Source organism: Solenopsis invicta, chromosome 1 (assembly GCF_016802725.1).
Source record: "Solenopsis invicta isolate M01_SB chromosome 1, UNIL_Sinv_3.0, whole genome shotgun sequence".
Taxonomy (NCBI): Eukaryota; Metazoa; Arthropoda; class Insecta; order Hymenoptera; family Formicidae; genus Solenopsis; species Solenopsis invicta.
In genome coordinates, this window is record NC_052664.1 from 22492049 (window position 1) to 22515952 (window position 23904).

The following is a 23904-nucleotide window of genomic DNA, read 5'->3' on the forward strand; positions in this document are numbered from 1 at the left end:
CGCCGCCGCCGCCGCCGCCGCCGCTCTAACCCCAAACCTCCACACCACCACGGCTCTTCCCGACGCCAACCCTAACCTGTGTGCCTGCCCTGCTCCGCCCGGCAGCGCCCTAACTTCGCCGCACACAACACAACGGAGACAGAGCCCCCGGAGTCACGCGTGAGTCGTGATTCTTATTCATATTCCATTCTTATTCATATTCCCGCGAAATTGCGTCGGACCGCCGGGCCGGGCGGAACCTCGCCGAGGATTATTCCGCGGAGATTATTTCGCGGGCGGCGGAAAAGGAGGAGGGGGAGGGTTGAATAGGGTCGTGCGTTTTGCCGGTATCGGCTTTAGCGTAATAGGAATTGTAATTATCTCTCTCTCTTTCTCCCTCTTCCAGTCTTACGACGAGTATAGCATTCGACCCGGAAATGTTTGCCGCCACCGGCGGCATAATATTCCGCGGCATCGTCCTCATCGTCGTCGTCGTCGTCGTCGTCGTCGTCGTCATAGTCGTTGTCGTAAGGGGCGTTAGCGAAAAGCTCGTAATCGCGCTCTCGCCGTATATTAATTAAAAATGGTTGGCCGTCCCGCCCGGCTCGCACGTTCCGTAATTACGTTGTGTTTAATTAATTAAGCGTACGTAGAGCCGAGTGCGTAGAGCGAGCGCGCGCTCGGTCGCATGGTTCACGCGCGATCGTCGCGGAATAATAAACCAAAAATTATGGCGTGCATAGCATTCGCTTTAAGCATTCGTTTTGCTTGCCTTCTTTTTTCACCTTCTTTCAAGCTGTAATTTTTAATCACGCCTGGCGCTAAGCTGTTTTCGCGGCGTCGACGGCGGCGGTGTCCGCGGTGCGCGCAGCTTTTAATCTAGCCAGCGTGATGCGATAATGATCGCATTAATTACGGTATGATAACACCGATAGGCATTCGCGCTGAGCCTCGTAAAAGCATAACGAGGCAAAAAATTAGGAGGAGGGGGAGGGAGAAAAAAAATTGGATTACAAACCGTATCGCATCGCGCTGATACGCTAAATATGTTGATGTTTTGGAAGCATTTATTAAATGATAATATTTCTCTCTTATCTTTAATTTTCCCATCGCGATTTTATGTTTTCATTCCTGTATCGCTTGTGTTGCGACATAACATTATTACCGCGATGTTTCAACATTTTTTCTCCTGTAACACAGGGAAAGAGCGAACGAATTTACTCATCCGCGACTGAACGAATTTAAATACAAAATTGTATTTTTTAAACGTGAAATTTGAATCCCGACGTGTGTGCGAACTCGTTTTTTTTTTTTTTAAAGAGCGTTTTATTTCCTCGTATCCGCAATTATCGCGTCGCGGGATGAACGACGTGTACGGAACGAAACTTTTGTACTATCGTCACTAAAGAAAACGTCTGCGTCAAAACGTTTCCCGGCTGAAAAGTTCTCGTCGAAACAAAAAAAGAATCCACGCCCGAAGTCACGCCGGGTAAAGTTCGTTGCTCCGTACATGTTGTCCCCGCGCATTCTGGATCTCTGCCAAAGTCATTCTCGCATAATTCCACGAGAGTACAAGGCTCGAAAAAGAGATGGGACAAGTGTATAGACGATAGATCCGCAAGAAAAGTATTTCAAAAATATTCGAGACACCCACCTTAATAACACATCGAGGTGGGCGCCTCGAATTTTTTTGCTGTATTTACTTAGTTTCATCGCGTAATATCAATAAGTAAAAAAAAAAAATAGTTGCATTGTAATTAAAAGTATAAATAAGAAAAGACAAGCAGCATTCGTTTAAATTTTAAATAATAGTAGTGATAGAAATCCATAAATAATGTTATCAGAAAACATTGAGAACTTGTGAATATCTTACAGATGTCTTATTAAAGATGCATATATTTCTAGAAGATGTCTGAAGAATATATTTTTAAGATTTTTGTCACGCAAGATGTCTTTTAAATTTGTAAAAGATATTTTCAAGACTCCATAGTTATTTAAATTTCAAAATGTTGCATAAGATATTTTTTAGATAGTTAGAAGCTGTTTTTTTCGAAACTTCTTGAAAAAATACAAGATTATATTTCAAAACATAGCAAGATATCTTTTAGAAACTTAAACTTTTTGTTTATATAGGTATTTAATATTAATTTTTTTGCATATTTTGAATAAATTGTTTATTAGCCTTTCAATACGGAATTTATCTCTCCGATATATCGATGCACGCGATATTTTACATGAAATCCCCTACGGATTCTTCGAACGAGCCAAATAGTGTCTCATCGCCATCTATTATCCATCTTTATAACTAACAATTCTGACATCAGTCGATGAAGAAATGAGAATATGAAACCTCGCTCTACGTTTTCAAATATGAAAAGAATGTTCTGAGCAAAATGGTTGCATTTAGCAAAAAAAAGCTTTGTAACTGTTGTAACGTTCTTTAATTCTTAACAATTTGTTTTTGCTTTTAGTATCTGCCGAATTCAAATGTATAAACCAATCGTGAATGTATAATCTAAATTCTTTAGTTTTTTGGAGGGTTCTCATTGGTATTATTATTACTTTAGATTATGCTTGTTAACTATCATTTATTATTAAATTGACTTTCAATTTAATAACATGATATTACTCTTGTTTGACTTAAATTGTGTTTTAATACCGAAAAATTTATTCGGCACACAGTTTTGTGAACTTGAAAATGTATATAAAATCACACAATAAATATCAGCACTAAGATGCAGCTATGACTAATAAAGCATTTCGATTGTGTCTTCACATATCGGTCGAAGTTCTCTATTAAATATGATTTAAACCAATCGCATTAAAGATTCTTTCAGTTTCAAACTTGGTTTTTTTGTTAAAAGAAGCTAGTATTTCACTGATGTTTATTCTTCCCATAAAATTACATACTGTTTTATTGTTGATGACATGATTAACGCGTACTCTGTAGATTGGAATCAGTGAAATCTTACCGGTTTGCAGTGCTATATTTATAAGTGATCATCAGATTATTCTTTCAATGATTCCGATTAATGCCCATTTTTACCAATGTAGATTTGGCACAAATAATAGTTGATAAATTGATTTTTTGATCGGCGTGACACATATACCGGAGTTACCCTTATACCGAAATTAGAATATTTACTCCTCATTCAACGAATAATACACTGATTCCGGTCAGTGATTTAAAAAGTACGGATTCACGCGTATGCGCGGAGGAGGGCATTAAAAAACAGCGTAATATTCCGGCCACACGTTGCAGATATTTATTCCGAGCAAATATCCAGTAATGTAATAGAACGTAAATTGCATTTATTCGTTTATCGTACGTGTAAATATTTGATAAAAAATCGGCGCACGAAGCATTCGTTTGACGCGACATACGGATCTCGTAATTACCGGAGGTAATGGCACATAAATTGATATTTAAAGTAGATGCGTAAATAAAAATCGCCCGTGAGAATCTCCCGAATCTTACACGTTATCCTCGCAGCATCGTAAATAAATATAATGAAATGCTTACCAAAACGACACGCACATGAAAAATGCGTCTTTGTACAATATGGCCGAGCATAAAACAGCATCATGTTTACAATGATGCGTACGTCCTGCGTCTCTAAAATTCTTTCTCAGCGATGCGCAAGTTGGGCTTATTGAATCTTTTCCCCGTCATTCCACAAGCGCGAAGACGTCAAATAAATCTCTTCATCGAAATATTGTAAATAACAATTGCTCAATAGAAAATGTTTAAATATTGACATTCTCAATCAGGTGAGATCTTGCATTTGATAATAATACTTTTAAATTATTTTTTTAAATTACATACATCAATATGTACATTTTGCTTCAAACCGTTCTTGTGAATCACGCATCGATTACTATTCGCAATTAGTCTTGAAACAATTTTATGAAATATAAGAAAATTTCTCTGTGGCTTACACAGAAGAATATAAGGAGTGGAAAAATCCAAAGAATGAAACCTTTGGGTTTGAACATGGGCTCTAAATCAGATCCAATAAAGTGACTGCCGCTTTCACGCGGTACCACTCTCCACTTCGAGATTTGGAAATCGTTTCCTAATAATTTCCATACTGAAATTTATCGATTAATAGAAACTTATTAAAGCACACTTTTGCACTAATAAAGTTGTATCTCGCAACGATGTTATCTTTAACAGCCAACTTTTAACAATGACAGAAAAATTTGAATTAGCTACCGACATTTAGCTGATATCTCCAAGTTATTTCTTTCCGTGTAGATATATACGTTTCATCGACCAAAAATTTTTCAAATCGATGAACAGACATTTAAATCATGTCGGAGTCTGCTGGAAAAAAACTGGAAAGAGATGTGATCAAAATTGCTCTTTAATTTCTGTCTGCGATGATTGAATGCGCGACGATTTTATTTACGCGGATAATTTTTGTTCTGGTGTATTTGCGCGATTTACCGACTTAGCGATGAAAAATTAAGTCCCATTAATCACCGGGAGGCGTACATTTTCAACCGGTTGGCGCTTCGGCGTCGGAATGCTCGACGTTACGTCCCATTAAATTTGAACCCCCGCTGCTCGGCTAGCCTTGATTCCCTCGTTATACGGCGTTCGAAAAAAAGGAAAAACGAAAAGAGGGATAAATCCGCGGCACGTTCCGCGGATCAGCAAGAGATAGAGAGAGAGAGAGAGAGAGAGAGAGAGAACGAGAGGTGGAGGAGGAATTAATCCCGAGACAATAATTCAACGGCGCGCTATCGGCAGAAGCTAACGTCAATCGTGAAGTTAATCGATGCGCCACTGATACGGGTACGGGATTGGCAGGTCGTCGGTTCTCCGCATAGTCAAGAGATCATGAGATCGCCATTTTCCGGGTTTCGCAATGTATATTTGCGCGCGCGCGCACACACATACGTACGCCTGACCTCCGCCGATCGTCGGTTACCGGACGGCGAATGCAATTCTTCGAAAACTGAACGAAACGCGCGTCGCACCCGTGTCGTTCAATCACGCACTGACTGCATGAACAAACAACAGAACGGGACGTACGTGTACAGGAGAGTGACACGTACCATATATCCGACCCGTATCGATTTCCCATTGTCCTCTCTTCAAATCTGAAATACATACGTAGCAGCGGCAGCAACGACGACGATGACGACGACGACCCTACAGGGATGCAAATGCGCGTTACGAAAGCTTTCGCCGGCGGGAATTGCAATTGCAATTCTAAAAAGCGAGCGTTGCCTTGCGACGCGTCGATTAGCAATCGCGGCGAAACGTTAGAAAGGCTGTTAGAAAATATAAAATAATGATTCAAACAGGACAGTTCTCTCGCTTGTTTACATAATAGTTTTATATGACTCGAACTAAACTTTTTTATTTTAATACAACTCATAAAGTTAAAATACAAACACTTTTGGAAATTCAAACTTTAAGAAAAATATTTTTCTCAAAATTCTTTTTATTTTCTGACTTTTTTTTAAACTCATGAAAATTTGTTCTTTCCTTTTTTTTAATCGAATGTATTATATGTTTAAGTGAGAGCGAAAAATAAAAGCTTCAATTAAATTTAAATATAGGATTTGATTTTTTATCGATAAGCTGATAAATACCCCGGAACAGAATTTACTTTCGTAAATAAAATCATGAAGGAAAAAAGTAATAAATAATAAATATAAATAGAAAAAATTGAAATTTTGATTTCTTTGTTAACATATCAACGAGATAGTTTTTATGAACTCGTATAAAGTTTACCATTCCGCTTAATATCGCGTATCATATTTTTTAAAAGCAGAAACCGAAGAGTATCGTATAATCAAAATATCGTATCAAGTTTGTATATAAAGTTTGACGATTGAATTTTAGTGTTTGTTGTCACATAATACCTTTTATTCATTTTTGTCAGCGGTTTGTCGTGACGACCGGCTGTCTGAAGCGACGACTTATTTGTCGATGTAGCAGAATGTATGGCGGTTAGAAGCTTGGGTTTAATATATTCTGATTAATACTCGCTCATCTCGCTTCATCTATTGTCTTCGCAGTTTGCAACGCTCAGTCTATAATTTGACGAATAAATGATAAACGTCACGCGCGGACACGTCAAAGACAATTTGTGACTAACGGAAAAGTTGCTTTAATGAAAATACAATTACTGCTTCATAACACGTATAGACACGTATATTCCTCTTCGCAGAAATCAGTATCTAAAATATTCCGCCGGTTTATCCTGTTCCTACACATAATTATGAATGAGCATGGTTTGTTAAAAATTACATTTTCTATTTTCATATTATATAGCAGATAGCATACCCAAAGTTCATCGATATTGACGACAGAAGAGGAGAAAGAAGTTTTCGAGAATGTATCTTCCAAGTGTACCTATAAAAGGAACATATGCGGACAAACGAAAAATAAATAATCAATGGCTGCGTTCAGCAGAAAAGCAGCTTTGTAAATATTGTAAAAATCTTTAACATGATGGGTTCCTGCCCGATCTAAATATATAAACCGCAATCGTATTAAAGAATCTCACAGTTGAAAAGCTGCTTTTTCTGCTGAATGCAACCAATGAATTATGAAACGGATAATGCATTGTAAATCGATGCGAATGCATTACGAATTTGCAAGCGATTAATAAAATCAAAAGTGTGATTGTGCGCGTCATAACAACGTTAAAGATTTTTTAATTCATTGCATAAACAAAGAAGAAAATATAAGATACAAACATACATAATACAACACATAATGCATGAAGATCAAGAATAAGTAATAAGCAGCTGCGCGAAGTAATTGATGGAAACCGCTGCTGTTTGTTTCGCGTTGCGTAGAAACGATGATAGGATTCTAAAACTTGCTAATCGAAAACTCTCGCCTATTCGATCGGAGTCATAAGTAATTTCGCGATAGAATCGTTTTATTAGTGAAGAAAAAGCTCTTCGTGTGCGAGATGCCGAGCGTATGCGAGATCCCGAGGTGTCATTCTAAGTCGTAAAACTCGTTAAACAATCAAAAGGAATAACCGTCATGATTCACGCTAGTGTAAGGTTAACGTGTAAAGAGATCTTTCATTCGCAGAGAGTCACGAAGATGTAACTTTGCGATTTTGAATTTAGAACTCAGTTGATATTTTCTTTCTGATACTCATACGGAAACTTATTAAATTTAAATATGTTTTTTATAATATTAAAATTTAATTGTAATCTTTAAATACTTTGAGATTTATAAGATTATTTTAAGTATTAATAAAAAATTATATTAAAATTAAATTTGTTATACAACTAGGTTACAGTTCATACTTTGATAATATCCTTAACATTTTTTAAAAAACATGTATTTGTTAAGATAATATTTTTTACATTTATTTTATAAACAGTACATTAAAAAAAATATTTAGAACAAGCATTTAGAATATTAGCATTAGAGATAAGTGTTTTAAATTGTTCGGACATTAGTTCATTTTTTTATTAAGATGCATTACAAATTTTTATTACTTTTGGAATTAACAAATTTTTTATATTTTGGTATGTAAATAATTTCATATTTTAATTAATTATTCATCATTTTATATCGTGAATTCTTACAAAACTCTTTAACAATTTTTGTAAGAAGTTACGATTACATGTTCGGTCAGTGAGGTCAATTTAATAATTTGTTACACTTATCACCGATTATTATAAACTTATCATATCGAGAATATAGTCGCGACGATTGTACAAATGTGGACGAGAAAAAAGTGGTCGACGATGACGAATTTATCAACGGCCGTTTTACCGGTCAGACACGATTCGCGATAAATCGAGCGCGTAAACACGTGCGTGCCGTACGAGTGTATGTGACGGCACGTCACTTTTTTCCATCGTTTATCTCGAGTGTTTAATTTTCCCTTATTGGGAGATACGCTTCAGTTTTTAAACCTGAACCTCTCCAGCAGCGTGTGCGTCGCATGAGTGACGCATGCGTACATTTCTTCCCCACCCTCCCTCCATCAAGCCCCCGTTTCGCGGGTCTCTTCGTACGCGGCCGATATCAATCAATCACCTGTTTCGTCATGTACGCTATATTCTTTCTTTTTACGCAATCAACCACCGCACGCACGAGGATCTCTCGATCTCTTGTGAAAAAGCGGAAAACGCAAGCAAAAAAAAACGTGAGTCGAAAATACATTTTGACATATCTATCCGCTAGGAGTAGAAGACGCGGCGAATGAATTGCGAAACGACGAGCAATCAATTTCGAATCGTTGCACGAAACGTTTGTTTGAGAGTAGAGAGCGACTTTCTCGTCATCGTAATTAGAGAGAAATCCAAGTGGTGTTTGTGAATCGAAGAGAACCATATATCGCAAAAGCGTCTAACGATGTTTAATCCAATTATAGAATGTCGCACAAAATTATATTTCTAACAGCACATGATCGAATGAACATCGTGATATCATACAAATATACATACGATATCGTACGAATATTCGAACGATATTTAGAATATTCGTACGATATCTGGAATATTCGTACGATATCTAGAATATTCGTACGATATCTAGAATATTCGTACGATATCTAGAATATTCTAGAATATTCATATGATATCTTGTGCTGTTTTAGGAATAGTGCTTTAAAATTAATCATACGTGATTAAACGAATTGCACCCCGTACGGCAAATCGCGATGGTAAATCGACGTCGCCGCCCATTATCGCGGCGTAGTCAGCGTTAAAGCCCCGCTTGCTTCTTAACTGCTGAAACATCGTCGTCGCCGATGAAACGTAAACAAAACACGTAGCATCTCTCGCGCATACAAGAGAGGTGCGCGTTTACCACACGTTAACCGCGTGCGTCATTTATTAATACTCGCGTCGCAGTGATTTTCCTTTAGTCGCCGAATCGCGCGCATCGCGACACAGTTTCGACCGGCGCTTCCTACGTGTTCCTCCTTCCCCGCGTTACTCACGTGTGTTTCGAACCGTACGCGCAAAACGCGTTTGAAGGAAAAAAAAGGTTGACCATACACCGTCCGTCGCGCAGGCGCATATTCGACGTTACATTTCTTCCGCGGCCCCACGTCCTCGCCTCCGCGTACGAGTTTCCTATTCCCGCATCGACTATATCTCGTGCTCGTTAACGAGGGTGCGTTATCAGACGCCTTCGCACGCGTGCAGACCGGCGCCGTGGCGCAGCGATGTTCGACGGAGTGTAAGCAGAGGCCCCTCACCCGGAAAACGCTGCATTCGCGTCCTCACGGTAAGACGAGTTCCTTCTTTCCCCCGTCTGTTCACGGGACAGGCCGTACCGACCGTCTCGGTCGAGGAATTGGAAGGTTAGGAAGAGCGAGATCGCGTTTAGTTCGAAGGCAGGGCCGGCCCTCCAGGCGGCGGCAGCATTCAACAATGACACACAGCTGGATGTCGCCCTCGTTCATTCTCTTGCCTTGAGAAAATTTTTCGCGAAGTGGACCATAGCATATGTGGTGACCAAAGAACGTCCATGGGACATTCTAAAAACGTCCGTAAACTCTTAAAATGTCCGGTGAGCAGTGTTCGCCGGTATCTATGTAAAATTATCTAGATAAAGAAATAGTTTCATCTTATCTTTATCTAAATTATTACAATACATAGATTATTTTCGGAAAAAATTTTTTATATATAATTATATACAATTATATATCAAATATGTCTATATATAAATTATATATAATATGTAATGAAATGTATATATGTATATACATAATATTATATATATATATATATATATATTCATATACAATTATATATAATTTCTTATATATAATTATGTATAAATTGCATATAGATAATGGACATTTTATATACATATTATATATAATTATATATGAAAATTTGTTCCCGAATTATATTATAAGGTACATTTATTTGTAATATATCTTATCTTTATTTAGATAATTTTAAGTTATCTAGGCACAATATTGCCTGTGAGATGTATTTAGGAAGTCTATGCTGTCTGAAGTTACAGGTTTTTTGATAAAACAGGTGTCAGGAAATGCAAAACCCTTTTCGATGCAGAATCTTGAAATTGATGCCTCCGCTCGTCTCTCCTCGAACGAGTTTTCCTCCTCGATGTCTCTCAGGACTTGCTCACAAATTGACCGGAATTACACGCGAGACCGTCATGTGTATAGTAGATACATATATACATGCATGTATCAAATATATAAAACACATGTGTATGTACGTCATCAAGCCTGCGCGTTTTTAAAAGAATATAGACACGTGTACAGCAGAGTAGAAATCGAATTATAATTTTGATAAATAAAATTTTAATTGTCTTATTAATCAAATATTCAAATTTTATGGAAACAAATCTTTTTTGAGAACGCAATGCAAAGCACATGCCTAGAAATACATGTGTATAATCACAAAATCCGGGTTAAGCTTAAAAAGCATTTAATTGATGAGCTTCAGTTTGATAAATAATTATTGCATAATATAATATGCTGGAAATTAGAATTTTAGATAATTTTTCTGAATGGACTAACTGCACGTATTGAAAACTGTATCTTGGAGTTGCTTCTTCATTGTGTAACAAGCTCCAATTGTCGCACCATCATTGTCACGAATCAGCATAAAGATCACTGTCTACAATATGAATATATAAACTCACTGAAACAAAACAGATTGAGAAAGAACTTTGTTTCAGTTTCAGCTCTTTTGCATTTTAATTCTTTCGATTAGATATTTAAATTATAATACAAATTTTTATATATTATTAATTTTTTTTCAAAGAGTCTCATTACATATATAAATAATCATACTAAAAATAGTGTTTAATAATAAAATAATGCCTTTAAATGTACTGGAACGTACTGTTGAAATTTTACAAAGACAATTATTTGGTACTGTTATTTCTTATGATAACGCTAAATTGGTATAAATTGAAATAAAATGCGTAATTTGCGAATTTTGAAAGAAGAAAAAGAGGAGAGAAAATGATAAAGCGAATAAAAAACGAATGGACCAGAGAGAAAATCTAACATGTTCCGCTCACAAGGACCGTTTTACAATAACGTAATCGTAGTTGTAAGACGCAGCTGTATGTCCACTTTTATCAATGCAAATAGCTTTAATCTCGACTTAACTTCCTCTTTATCTTTTTTCTATTTCTAAGAAAGAGAAAAACTGAGATTAAAGTTAATTTACGTTAATGGAAGTGGACATACAACTGCGCCTTACAGTTCTTTACAACCACTTGCAACTACGTCTACGCTAATGTAGAATGGCCTTAACACGCGTACGAGAACGAGAGCGCGCTTCGGTAGGTTTTAACCCTGAGTTCACTCGGATATGATTTAATTTAACCGCGGCTCTCGGCAATCCGACCGCTCAATCTATCTCTGTCCACCGACGGGCGCGCGCGCGAGTCGTTGCGACAATCGTCTCTTCCTCGTCAGTACCGTCGGTCTCCTTGGCCTTTTCCTTGGTACGTAAAAAAAAGAGAAAAAGAACGCATATCTCCGAAAGCATTTCGCCTTCGCGCGCGATTGCACGTCGCGCGTACCTGTGAGAAGAAAAGTCAGTTGGCAAGTTATTTACTTACTTCGTTTTCCAGCGAGAAGTTTAAAGGTAGTGAATGAAAGATAAAGAAGAAGAATGTTTTCATACGTAGCACTTGTTTTTTTAGTACATTTAAAAGATAGTGAAAGGTCACATCGGTCAAGTTCGAACCGCGAAGCATTGTTAGATAGAGAAAAATAGAGAGCTGATAGAGAATTGTTGAAGAACAAGAAAACTTTGGCCACACATACACAAGTGTGTAATAAGAAAATAATATAAAAATATCTCCTAAAACTTAAAAGAACATAGATATAAGATAATTACAATAGAGAAATCTAACAGAAAGTGAGAGACGTTTGAAAGATGTGCTAATTTTTCAGGTCGCTTCTAGACTTTTAACTTTTAGACTTTTAAATTCTTGTACAGAGTCTCTGGCAAGATCTCTTCCGCAAATAACTCGCCGCTTGGTACGCTTATATATTGACTCGGTATATTCGCAGGACGGTAGGGACAGATTACAGATTACCCACTAACTATTCGACCCGGTAGCGACGAGGTCCGGGGAGACCTCGGTGCTCTTTAATGAAATAGCCACTCCTGTGGAGTGCAATGAAGTGCAATGAATGAGAGAGCTGTGTGTCGCGAGCGTGATATCATCGTGGTGGTAGCATAGTATCAAACGCTTCGAAATTCTTTTTACGTGGCAGGTAATTTTCGTAGATTTGTTCTCGATGGTCAAAAATGTGTGTGACGATAACAATTAGTACTAGTGATTCGCACCTGGAAAAAAGTTTCTTCTGTTCAAAAAACGTTTATTTGAATCAAATAAATTTGTGCATTGTTACATAAAGAAAAGTTCCTTTGATATGAAGAAATTTTGTGATTGTTCCTTTTTATTAGAATTAAAGAAATAGTTTAGTTGTGCAAAACAAATCCTAACAATCAGAACAACCAAAACAACTAAATTATTTATTTATACATTTCTGTCATTACCTTCTTTGGATTAAAAAATTATTTATTTAAATTGAACAAACAATTAGTTTTAAAAAGGGCTAATAACGTCATTTCTTGAAATCAAATAAATATTTTTCTCAAAAGTACTCTTACTTCAACTTAAAAAAAATCAATTAAAAAAAATGACTTCTTCAATTTAAACACAACTTTTCTTTGGGTGCATGTTTTAACGAATACACAAAATAAATCATGTGTATATATATATATTTTTTTTTTTATTATTGTTATTACATTATTTATATACTTACCTCAACAAATATAGAGATAAATCCAAAGAGATTACCTATGAAACAAAAAGCATCTCGACATCCATTCTGGACGCAGATATACGTGAGACGTCACATTTGATGCACAAAGAATAAGATGTGCGGTAGAATACTTGGTGCAACCTTGTGGCAGCCGTGTAGCAGAGTCATTTTTCATGGCCGTTACGGATTAGAGAAATATAGGCGAGGTGTCGGTCTTCCGTGGTGAAATGCGCCTTGATCCATATCACGTCGATCCACATCACGAAACCGCGGGACTCCTACGTGCGTGGAAAACAGATGTTCGTTTGCCATATTAACGTAGTTTGCGTGATTATACGATAAAATGAGCTACACTAAATGAGCTGTATAGTCGTTGTCGCGATTCATTTCCCTCGTAATGCATAATTGGAGTATTTCTTCGGAAGGATGCACGCCATTTCTCGCAGGATGTAATTTTCTTCCATGACATCCAGTCGTTCTATGAAAATTTTATGATAATTAGAATTTTTGGTTTCGGCATTAATCTTTTAAATATTCGATATTAATACAGTTTGAATGTGCTTATATATCGTTTTAAATGATTAGTTCTTATACAGTACATTTTTTCATAGGAATTGGAAAAATCTGTTAAATAGATGCTTATGAATTTTACGTCTTCTGAAATATTTATAAATATTAAAGAATTTTTGAAATATTTTTGATAAATATCATAACAGTGATTGTGTTCTACAATATAAAATAAAAACGTTCAAAATAATATAATCAATTTGAAATTTTCTAATTGAGACAGTAAATATTATAAATTCGTCATGGCACCAATTAAATTCATTACATTTTTATAGAATTTATCAATAATTGGACAAAAGTTTGACTCGCTAGTTTCGGAGCTACTTTTTTAGATTCCAAAAATTAAATTTACTGTATAAATATTTTGGAAAATACACATTTTCGTTACATCACGTTTTCTATTTTGACCTGCATGGCAAATAATTTAAAAAATTTACATATTGCGCTCCATAATTTAGCTTATTAATAGTTTTTAAATTAAATATCTTGGCGCTATTTACAATAATGCGAAAGCTTGCTAAAAGTTGTAAACATCACAATTAGCGCTCATACTTTTCCACTCTTGTCGAAGTCGAACTATATTATATATGCGCAACGGAGTTCACGTAACACAATTTGACATTCGCTGGCAAAGTGCTCGAATTATACATTCGCACAGGTATCGCCTTTATGGAACATCCGCCAATTCGTATAATGATATTACGAAGCGTTCTTATGCAATGGTTAATACAACTCGCAGAAAGAGAGACTTTGGAGCGCGAAATTTAATAAACTCTGCTCTCTCGAAACGGCGATAAGAAGACACAAGACCGTTTCACTTCTCTTGAGTCAGTAAAAACAAAATTACATAAAATTGTATTCTCTTCTCGAGAGGAATCCAGATACTTTTTACGGAACAATAATATATATCTTAAGTTGAAAATATGAATGTCACTTATCTGATTTATCATTCTAGTTAGTTCCACTTGAGTTATTTCCGTTTGATTAAAGTTTAAGTTGTTGAAAGACTTTCTAATTGCCCACGATTTATTAACTCTTTGACAATTTTATTACCTATGGAAAAATCGTTTTTCATCATAAACTGATTTTTTAACGAAAAATATGCAATCTATAGATTTACTCAAGATCTAAAATAAAAGTTTGAAGTTTTAAAAATATACATATCTATTATACAGGAAGAAGAATTTTGCTAAAATATAGGTATGAAAATAATTATGTTGAATTATTAAAAAATTTATATTGGGCGTTTAAGCTGAATGTTAGAATGTCAAAACTTTTTGTAGTATTGTCATGCTTGAATGTTTTACATAATTATTTTGATAATCCAATATAAAATTATTTTCTGATCTGGATCTAGCTAAATTTTTAAATACTACAGTAAAATTGATCTTTCCATGTAGATAACAGTGATCCAAAAATACAGCCAAAGTAAGTAGTCGCTCTTTAAAATTACGAAGCAATATATAATCTTAAAAAAAAAACTCTCGTCAAATGCAATATCGTTCCCTAGAGACGAGCTACTTTACGCGTTTAGGTGTAGACAGCGATATTGATTTGGCAAGTACATCCTCAGAGGGAACAATGGCACTCTGTGAGTTAAATACAATTGTCCAACGACGCATGGATGGCTCAAATAACCCCACCGGAAAAAGCCAATGCGGACCATCAAATGCATATGGCAATCACTAGAGAAAGAAAGAGATAGAATCGTCGACGGGAACGAAGAAAAATATTCTGACGCGTTGAATTCATCGAACGACTTCGTCATCGCGTAAATTCCGCTTGGGGGAACCCGGAGGACCTGTCGCTATGAAGATCCCCAGTCAAAATGCTGCCGAATAAAGAAAGGAAGGCGACGTTCCGTTCGCAAAAAGGCATCCAGTGTCTCGCCCGGAGTCTGAATGCAAATGATTTCATCCCCGACACGCGGCATTTTCCCGCGTAAGGGGAGGATCCGCGGGCGAGACGTTGTCCGAAAACTAAAGAATCGCGGCGCCAAAGGCGAGGGCGATGCCGAGAAATATAGCGGTGGCCGGTGGGGATGAAAAGTTGGGGTTGGTCTGGCAGTTTCGAAGAGAGGCAAATGTACGTCGACGGTAATAGTGATGGTGCTCGCCTCTCACGGTCGAGGGCGAAGAAACGTGGCGAGGGGTGGCTCTTCTTCCTCGCCCCGATGCGCAGCCGGGCATGCAACGCGTACCGATCTGGCGAAAAGCCCCGTATTCTGAAAGCCTTCGACCAGTTGTCTCTAACGGCCAAAGGCGTCGACACGTTTCTTTATAATGCACTCCGTCAGCGGAAAGAATTGGTCGAACATGATTCGTCATCGCGATGAACAGGATTGTACTCGCAATTTAGCGGCTCTCGTGGGCTAACTCATTTGCACTAATTTAAACCGAGATGTCACGTCGTGGAACTACGAAACGTTCCCGATGTTCAAATTAATAAAATTAACAGTTTTCGTGAGAATATAGATTTCTTAAAGTTTGAGTATAACGCAACTGATGTCTTACAATATAACTTTATTATATTATAATGAATTATATTCATTATTTTATCTTTTTTAATTTTTCAATGTTCAAAGAAATTACTGTTTTTTTTTTTATTAATATAACTTTCGATATCTGAAAGGAACGTGTAGTACTAAAGATGACTCTTTATTATACGGAGATATTAGTTTAATATTAGATATTAGAAGTATTTCAATATATTGGTATACACCGAAATCTGATTATAATTGTTTCTTATTGTTGATACAGATTATAATGACATCAAAGATGAAAGCGTTGCCTCTGCTTGCGGTGTATCTCGTTATTGCGACATACGCTCTGAACAACGAGGAGCTGCTGGAGCAAGAATGCCCCGTGGATTGCCACTGTCACTACTTTCGCATCAACTGGGTGACGGACTGCTCGGATAGCAATCTCACGAGCATCCCATACAACGAGCTCAGCCAAAATGTTTACATTTTGGACATGAATGACAATAATATCGCAAAGATCGGCCCATTTCCAGACTCGATCCATTTGAGGCGCCTTCAAATGGCGCATAACCAATTAACCGAGCTGACGTACGAATCATTTGCCGGATTAACGTACCTCTTGGACGCAGACTTCTCGTATAACGCTATTACGCGAGTGGATCCCGAAGCGTTTCGGTAAGACAATTTGATTTTAATTGTATTCGCCGGCGATCATTTCATTTTCGGACGAGTAATATAGGTTTTGTCGATTAATTCAACAGGGACAGCCCGGGTCTAATTACATTGGAGCTCCAACACAATCCCTTGGACGAGATTGAGGAACCCTTCCTGAATTGCCGCACGCTACTGTACCTCGATCTGAATTCATGCGGTATCAGCCACCTCAACACGCGCTTCTTCTACAACACGACGAATTTGAATAAGCTCGACCTGTCGCATAATCCCTTGCAAAGGATAGAACCGGGTCCCTTCGATCATCTGACGAATTTGGAATATCTCAAGCTGAACGGATGCAATTTAACCTACGTATCGCCTGAGGCGTTTTGTCATCTGGAAAATTTGCGACAATTAGAGATAGCGGACAATGAATTGAAAACGTTGGATTGGAGGAGCGTTCTCACTCCGTTGGTGCGTTTGGAACATCTGGATATCCGCAACACCGGTATCACGAATCTACCGGGTGATGCCTTCGCCAAGAATTTGTATCTTCTACAGTTGGTCCTCGCGGACAATGAATTGGGGCATCTGGACGTCGAAGATACGCTCGGCCACAACTTGCACAGTCTACAATCCCTGGATTTATCCAATTGTAATTTGCAGGATCGCTTATCCGAGGAAGCTTTCAGAAATGCAAGCAAATTACGCGTACTCAATTTGAGCGGTAATCCAATGTTCGCCAGCGATGTAACTGCCGTCCTACGTCATCTACCAAGGCTTCACAAGCTCTCTCTCACCAATTGCAGTCTACGAAGGTTGCCAGATGCCTTCGATGTGCTTGAACATCTGGAAGAACTCGACATCTCCCATAATCCATTATCTGACGCATTTGTCAGTCTTCTCAATCCGTTACACTCTTTGGAGTATTTAGATATGTCTTATTGCGGTCTCGGTTATGTTGGAAATAATACTTTCGCACAAATGACCTTCCTGAAACAATTGATTCTTTCAGGAAATGAACTTCATACTCTAGAGGAAGGATTATTTGCGAATTTGACGCGTTTGGAGAGTTTAGAACTCAACAATTGCGACCTTAAGGTACCTCTTGATCCAAAAGTCTTCGGTGATCGTCAATTGACTGACATAGTAGAACTCAAACTTAGTGGTAATCCGCTGATTGTACCTGATGAAGGCTCGCTGCTCCCAACGCAGTTGTCCAATTTGGAGATTTTGGATCTCAGCAACTGTGGCATCTCTCATTTAAATGAGAACATATTTGCCACAACGGATAATCTCACTCAATTGAATCTTTCGGGGAACACAATATCTGGCGTGGAAAATCTGAGTTCTCTGAAAAAGTTACGCGCATTAGAACATATAGATCTAAGCAATAACAATCTTCGCACAATCAATCCCAAGATATTCAAGTCAAATTCACGCTTACTGTCAGTCAATCTCATGGGGAATCCGTTTATCTGCAATTGTTCTATCGCGGAGACTTGGGATTGGGCTATACAGGAAAAAGGCGATCTTCATGTGCTTGTTGGCAGTCAACCGGCCAATTTTCAAACTGGCTCTGTAAAACGAAGGAAAACTCTCTCTTGCGCCTACGATGAAGAAACATATCGAAACTTGATAGACGGCAATCAGGCAACCACGACTCGCAAACATTATCCAAGTCAGTTTACGCCCTCTCGTACTTGGGCTAAATACGTTCGCGAATCTAATTGTAATCGGCGTTTATGATATGCAGCTGTCAACTATCAACATCCAATATTAAACGTCTATTATCGTAAGGTACGTAGACATAAACAAGAACTGTAAACATGAACAAGTTCTACATTATTAAATACCACTGCAACATCGTAATATCGTAAAAGCCATAAACTAATATAATAGTATCGTAAAATTTATATTTCCGTGGCATTATTTTTGTAGTCATAAGATTAAGGCAGATCTATAATAATTTACGTTTAGAAGGTATCGTATGTCTACGCATTGAAATGTTACTAAGTCAAAAAAAATACTCGGTTTTGTATATACTTACATCGTCCTTTTTTGTACATAATATTAAAATGATTCTCATTCTCTCTCTTACTTTCTCTTTGTCGATCAGATTAAATTTTCATGTATCCAATTCAGCAAAATAGTATACTTAGACAAGTGTTAGAATGGATCAGCTGCCAATGATCGACATTAAATAAAGTTAAAAAAAGATTTAAGAAATTGTTGAGAACTAAATAATTTACTAAAATTTACTACAATTTAAATTTTATGTATCTATACAAAAGTTGTAACCATTTTAATGTTTCACATGTTTGATTGAGCAACTTGAAAACGTCTCATATTTTTACATCAGCTAGATAAACAGGAAGTAAATTTTTCGTAAGAACTAAAAATAATAAATATATTTTTATGCATTTAGTGACTGATCATATTGTAATAGTAAATTTAGAAATTGTTTGTGCGAGATAATAGGTCATAATTGAAGATAAATAATAAAAAATATGTTTAGTTAGTAATTATACAACAGATAAAACTTACGAAACGTGCTTATGCTGATAGTCGTGCAAGTATCTTGCAATTATGTGATCTGTTTCTCTCAGATTACAATTAAGATTATCTTAATTTTATATAATTTTATTGAATTAAATTTAAATTATGTAAACTTTTTGACATATATTTTAATCACAGATAAATTATATTAAAAATATTGATAGGAAATCTGGATTTAGTCGACTTAGCTTAAACATTTAAAGATTAAAGAAGCTACTAAGAGATTACATAAATAAAAAATCAATGTCAAATATCTGAAAAATCTTCGTAATATCATGCTTAACGCTTTTGAAGAAATGGGAACGTATTTCTTGCAGAAATTCTAAATTGACTCATTTACTTATCATGCCTTCTTCAGAATTAGAAACTTTGATTTTATTAAATATTTCATTAAACGAATATTATAACGAGACATTAAATTTACTGTAATTTACTTATAATGTTAATAATTGCAAGAAATGTTAAAGAAAATCAAATGATTTTGTAGAATATGACTAACTGAATTTAGATATGTTAAATCGGGTTAATAAGTCGATTAAACTCAAATATCTTATTTAATAATCGTATATTTTCAATATATCTGATTAATTACAAATGTAATGTAATTAATTTAAAATAATTTAAGGAAAAGATTAATTTTACTTTTCTCACGCTTGTTATTAATAATAATAATTATCAAGAACATAATAAATTTGTACCATTGCAATAATCACAGATTAATATAATAATATATTGCCTTAAAAAATTTGAGTCAAAGATATTACCAAAACTTTAATACAATTAAAATATTAACGCAAATACAATATTTCTTTAAATTTGTTATACATATTTTGTGTAATTATATGTTGAAGGATAAATTAAAAAATTCGATAATACGTCAAAAATACTAAAAAGATCAATTATAAAAGGTACAGGATTCAACTTTACGATTAACGCATAGTTACATGCAGTTCACATGGACACATACATACAACCACAATTGCGCCATCGCATCCGATAGCGTGTGAGTATGTGGCCATGAAGATTAAGTGGTTTCCCCCTATTTGAACTTCACAATAGTCACGGAAAATACCTGATTATCGTTAAAAGCTAATATGCAATAGTATCCAATTATGGCACGACAAATGAAATAGTTTCGTCTTTAATTCACTATTCGAATTATTCCATGCATCCTGTGGCTATCCTATTTTTAAGGTAATTAAGTTAGCTTGTCCTGCGTTATGTAACTGTTTACGATAAGTTCATAAGATGGGCAAAATATATAATGAGCAAAGCCGTAGGCTTTCTATAAAACTGATATAATTGATCTTACAAAATTATCTAGTACTCAAATGTGTGCTAATATACATAATTAGAAAGTTGTTCAGAAATTTGTGAAGTGGGACCAATTTTCCTATTAATATCTTGATAACATTTTTATTAAATGTAATTTAATTTTTCAGAAATATTATATTAAGTTGAATCTAATGAAACAGAGTAGTGCTATTTTAATATGTGTGATAAATATTTTTTATTATATAAAATTGTGTCTTTAAGTTTATAGCAAATCTTGTTGAATTTAATGATCAGAAATATTTTGAAATAACGTAATCGCATATATCAACTATACTATAATGCTTGAACTTGTTCTCAGTTATTTGAGATAATTACTGTTTATTGTTTCATTATCTATCAAGAAAGGGATGTAAGCAGTTATAAATAGCGTCGTTATCATTACTTTTTTTATAATAATGTTTTGGTGATGACGTTACAATTTTCCATTACAGTAATAATAAGACCAATTGGAATTACTTGTGACAATCAACTCATTTCTATTACGTGTCATTCATTAAATAATAGTAGCTTATAATTTTACTCGTTACGTAATGAGTTAAAATAATACTTTTGTTTGTTACGTCAACTAACGAATAACATTTTCGATGAGTAATGCGTAATGATAACGAGATAATTGTCAAAAGTGATTATTCTAATCTTGGAGCTATTATTACCGTTATGAAAATTGTAACATCATTACTAAATCGTTATTAAAAAAAAGAAATAAAATAAAAATAAAAGTCATGATAGCTTGTTACTTGTAATGGCACTATTTCCCATCTCTATTGTTATTTATTAAAAGCTATTATATAGTTATCTTTGATTTTAAATATTCCATATTCGTATTTCTCAATTTTACCGAATGTGTTTGCTGAATTTTTCTTGCAAAAATTATAATTTATGTTATTATTTTGTATTCCACAATTATATAGTTTATAAAATATTTACGATAATATACATATATATTGTCTATATTTTTCAGTATCAAAAATTCTATATTCTTGCATTCAACCTTAACGAAAATAATTTTTCCTATTTACTACGCCGATAACATTGGCATTAATATTGCGCGACGTGAATGCAATAAGTTGAAACAACTTTCCTACACGTTGGCCTTCGCGTGTTTAAGTAAATTATATCTAGATTTTTGTTTAAACAATTCAATACTTAGATGATAAGCTGATTTTAGAAATTTAAGATTTGCCAAAGTGAAAGAGAAAGGGAGAAAAATAGGAAGTAAAATGGTAAATAAGTATGATAAAATGGAAAAAAAGGCATTCCTCGCTTGGCGCATTTGATCGAGATTAATCATTCAATTCTTGCGTATGTATTTGATCGTATAAAGCGAATCAGCGATCGTTCCCGCCTTCGCATACATTGTACAACACAGACGATCGCGCGCCGAGCCATTTTTTATTTATAATCACGAAATGTAAAAGACTGTTGTTTAATAAAGTTGTCGTTTTCTTGGTATACGTGCCAGCTTTCTCGTCTTCATTATCGTGATGAAAACAGCTGCCCCTTACAGCTCAATCATGATAACTATCGCAGATAATCTAAATTGCATCGGCATGGTATTGACGCTTACGCCGGTATGATAAACTCTATCGTTCTTATGGATATCTTTTGACAAGTTAGTAGAGGTGTCTGATAAGTGATTTTCCACGTAGCAACGTACGGGAAAGGATTGATGTTTTCAGCGTTGTTAGAATACTACAACAACTTGTATATGAAAAATCAATGTTATAGCTGATAAATAATAATTAAACGAATGCGCATTTATGTAAATGCAACAAAATTAGAAAATTTATGTTCCGAATTTTTATAGTTCTCTAGAGGTCAAAGATAAAAGATAAGTAATACAAAACGAGCGTTTTGCATTAAATGCAAAACGAGTGTTTTAACTATTAATTATATGCAATGTATACATATGTTTGTGTTATAATATAATTTTTGTAAATATAATTGTTGATAAATCTCATCGTGATGTATCCGACATATTTCATGCTATTAATTTTCATACATATAGGTATCTAAAGATATGGACACACTTTGGAGAAAAGATTATCATTCCAAGCAGTCTCACTTTATATTTTAATCACAACAGTATTTAACTTAATCTTTGTAACACAAGTAAAAGCTAATTTAGCTGTTACTTATGTTACACAGATTAAATTAAATACTGTTGTACAATTTAGCTTTTAAATATGTTACAAAGATTAAAAGTAGTTCTATTTGACAAATAATTAAGATAAGATCATGATATGTTTAACATAATTAAAATTGAAAAAAAACAATAACAGTTATAACAAGATTTTAAAGTTCAAATAATTTTTTTTAATAATTTTGTATGTATTTTCTAGTTCTTCGAACTGTGCATCATTACGGTTTTGAGACGCTTAATTTTCTTTGTTTATGCTATTTAGCTTCTACTTAGCCTAGAAAGTTTAAGTTAAATAAGTATTGTTATTATATGCTATTTTATACTTATGCACGTATAAAACATCGAAGTTGCATGCCAAATTTTTATTTCCTTATATGTACATTTTGCAATATGGTGATGCTAATATTTAGCAATAGGATGCTAACAGATTAACATTTAATTTAATGGGAATAAGTTAATTGAATGGTTTCATTGAAAATTTACATTTTTTTTTACTTAATATGCACTTTAGCAGTCACAGGTCACTGCACTAATACGTATAAAATTAAACAAAATATATAAAAAAACAAATGTAGTGCCTGTGACTGCAAAAATGCATATTAAAGCAAAGAAGATGTGTGTGTGTGTATGTATGTATGTATGTATGTATGTATGTATGTATGTATGTATGTATGTATGTATGTATGTATGTATGTATGTATGTATGTATGTATGTATGTATATATATATATATATGTGTGTGTGTGTGTGTGTGTGTGTGTGTGTGTGTGTGTGTGTGTGTGTGTGTGTGTGTGTGTGTGTGTGTGTGTGTGTGTGCGTGCGTGCGTGTGTGTGTGTGTGTATATTAAACAAAATATATAAATATATTTATATTGTACACGCGCGCGCGCGCGCACACACACACACACACACACACACACGCACACACACACACACACACATATATATGTACACTATATAATATACTTTTTCAGATATTTTATCTTGTCCTAAAGTCTTGGTGACTATCCCTCGTCACCCTTCAGAAAAAATTTGAACGTGAGACTCGCGTCTTACTAAAAATAAATTAAGAAGTGATCCAGTTTTACTGCGCGACAAACTGGTTGGCGAGTGCCTTTCATAAGGACGAATTTGACGATGTCGCGCGACGTGGAGAGCGGATAGGGAGCGTAACAGTGCTATTCCTCGTCTCATCGATTAAATGCGGAATCGCGTCTTTACCCCGCGAGACCCGCACGACCACGAGACGGGCGCAATCGGGGATCGTCCCCAGTGAACCAGTGTAACGATACCGCAAATGTTGCATGCGTGCGGGCGTGAATGCATATATATGGTGCATATGTGCGTGCGTGCGTCATTCGTCTTGGTTTCAACGCGCAAAGTTCACGTCGCCACGTCAGGGCCGCATT

The 23904-nt window shown here is 35.5% G+C and overlaps 1 protein-coding gene across 7 annotated transcripts; it reads left to right on the forward strand.

The window, feature by feature from the left end:
- Positions 1 to 21: 21 nt before the first annotated feature.
- Positions 22 to 21806, forward strand: LOC105203740 (carboxypeptidase N subunit 2). 7 transcript variants are annotated; one of them, XM_011172624.3, is made up of 3 exons: positions 22 to 159; positions 16082 to 16479; positions 16566 to 21806. In XM_011172624.3, the coding sequence occupies exons 2-3, from the start codon at positions 16088 to 16090 to the stop codon at positions 18205 to 18207; spliced, it is 2034 nt and encodes a 677-aa protein (XP_011170926.1). In that variant the 5' UTR covers positions 22 to 159; positions 16082 to 16087; the 3' UTR covers positions 18208 to 21806. The 7 variants fall into 7 exon arrangements, with proteins under 7 accessions (XP_011170926.1, XP_039312944.1, XP_011170928.1 ...); XM_039457010.1 differs by lacking the exon at positions 22 to 159 and adding an exon at positions 8007 to 8120; XM_011172626.3 differs by lacking the exon at positions 22 to 159 and adding an exon at positions 8840 to 9208.
- Positions 21807 to 23904: the final 2098 nt, after the last annotated feature.

What these genes read in the sequence shown, in the direction of transcription:
- LOC105203740 (XM_039457010.1), top strand. Translation starts at nt 8,022, where the DNA reads ATGTACGCTATATTCTTTCTTTTTACGCAATCAACCACCGCACGCACG. An exon ending in AAACGCAAGCAAAAAAAAAC is followed by an intron (nt 8,121 to 16,081) that starts GTGAGTCGAAAA and finishes TTGTTGATACAG; the next exon opens with ATTATAATGACATCAAAGAT. An exon ending in GTGGATCCCGAAGCGTTTCG is followed by an intron (nt 16,480 to 16,565) that starts GTAAGACAATTT and finishes TTAATTCAACAG; the next exon opens with GGACAGCCCGGGTCTAATTA.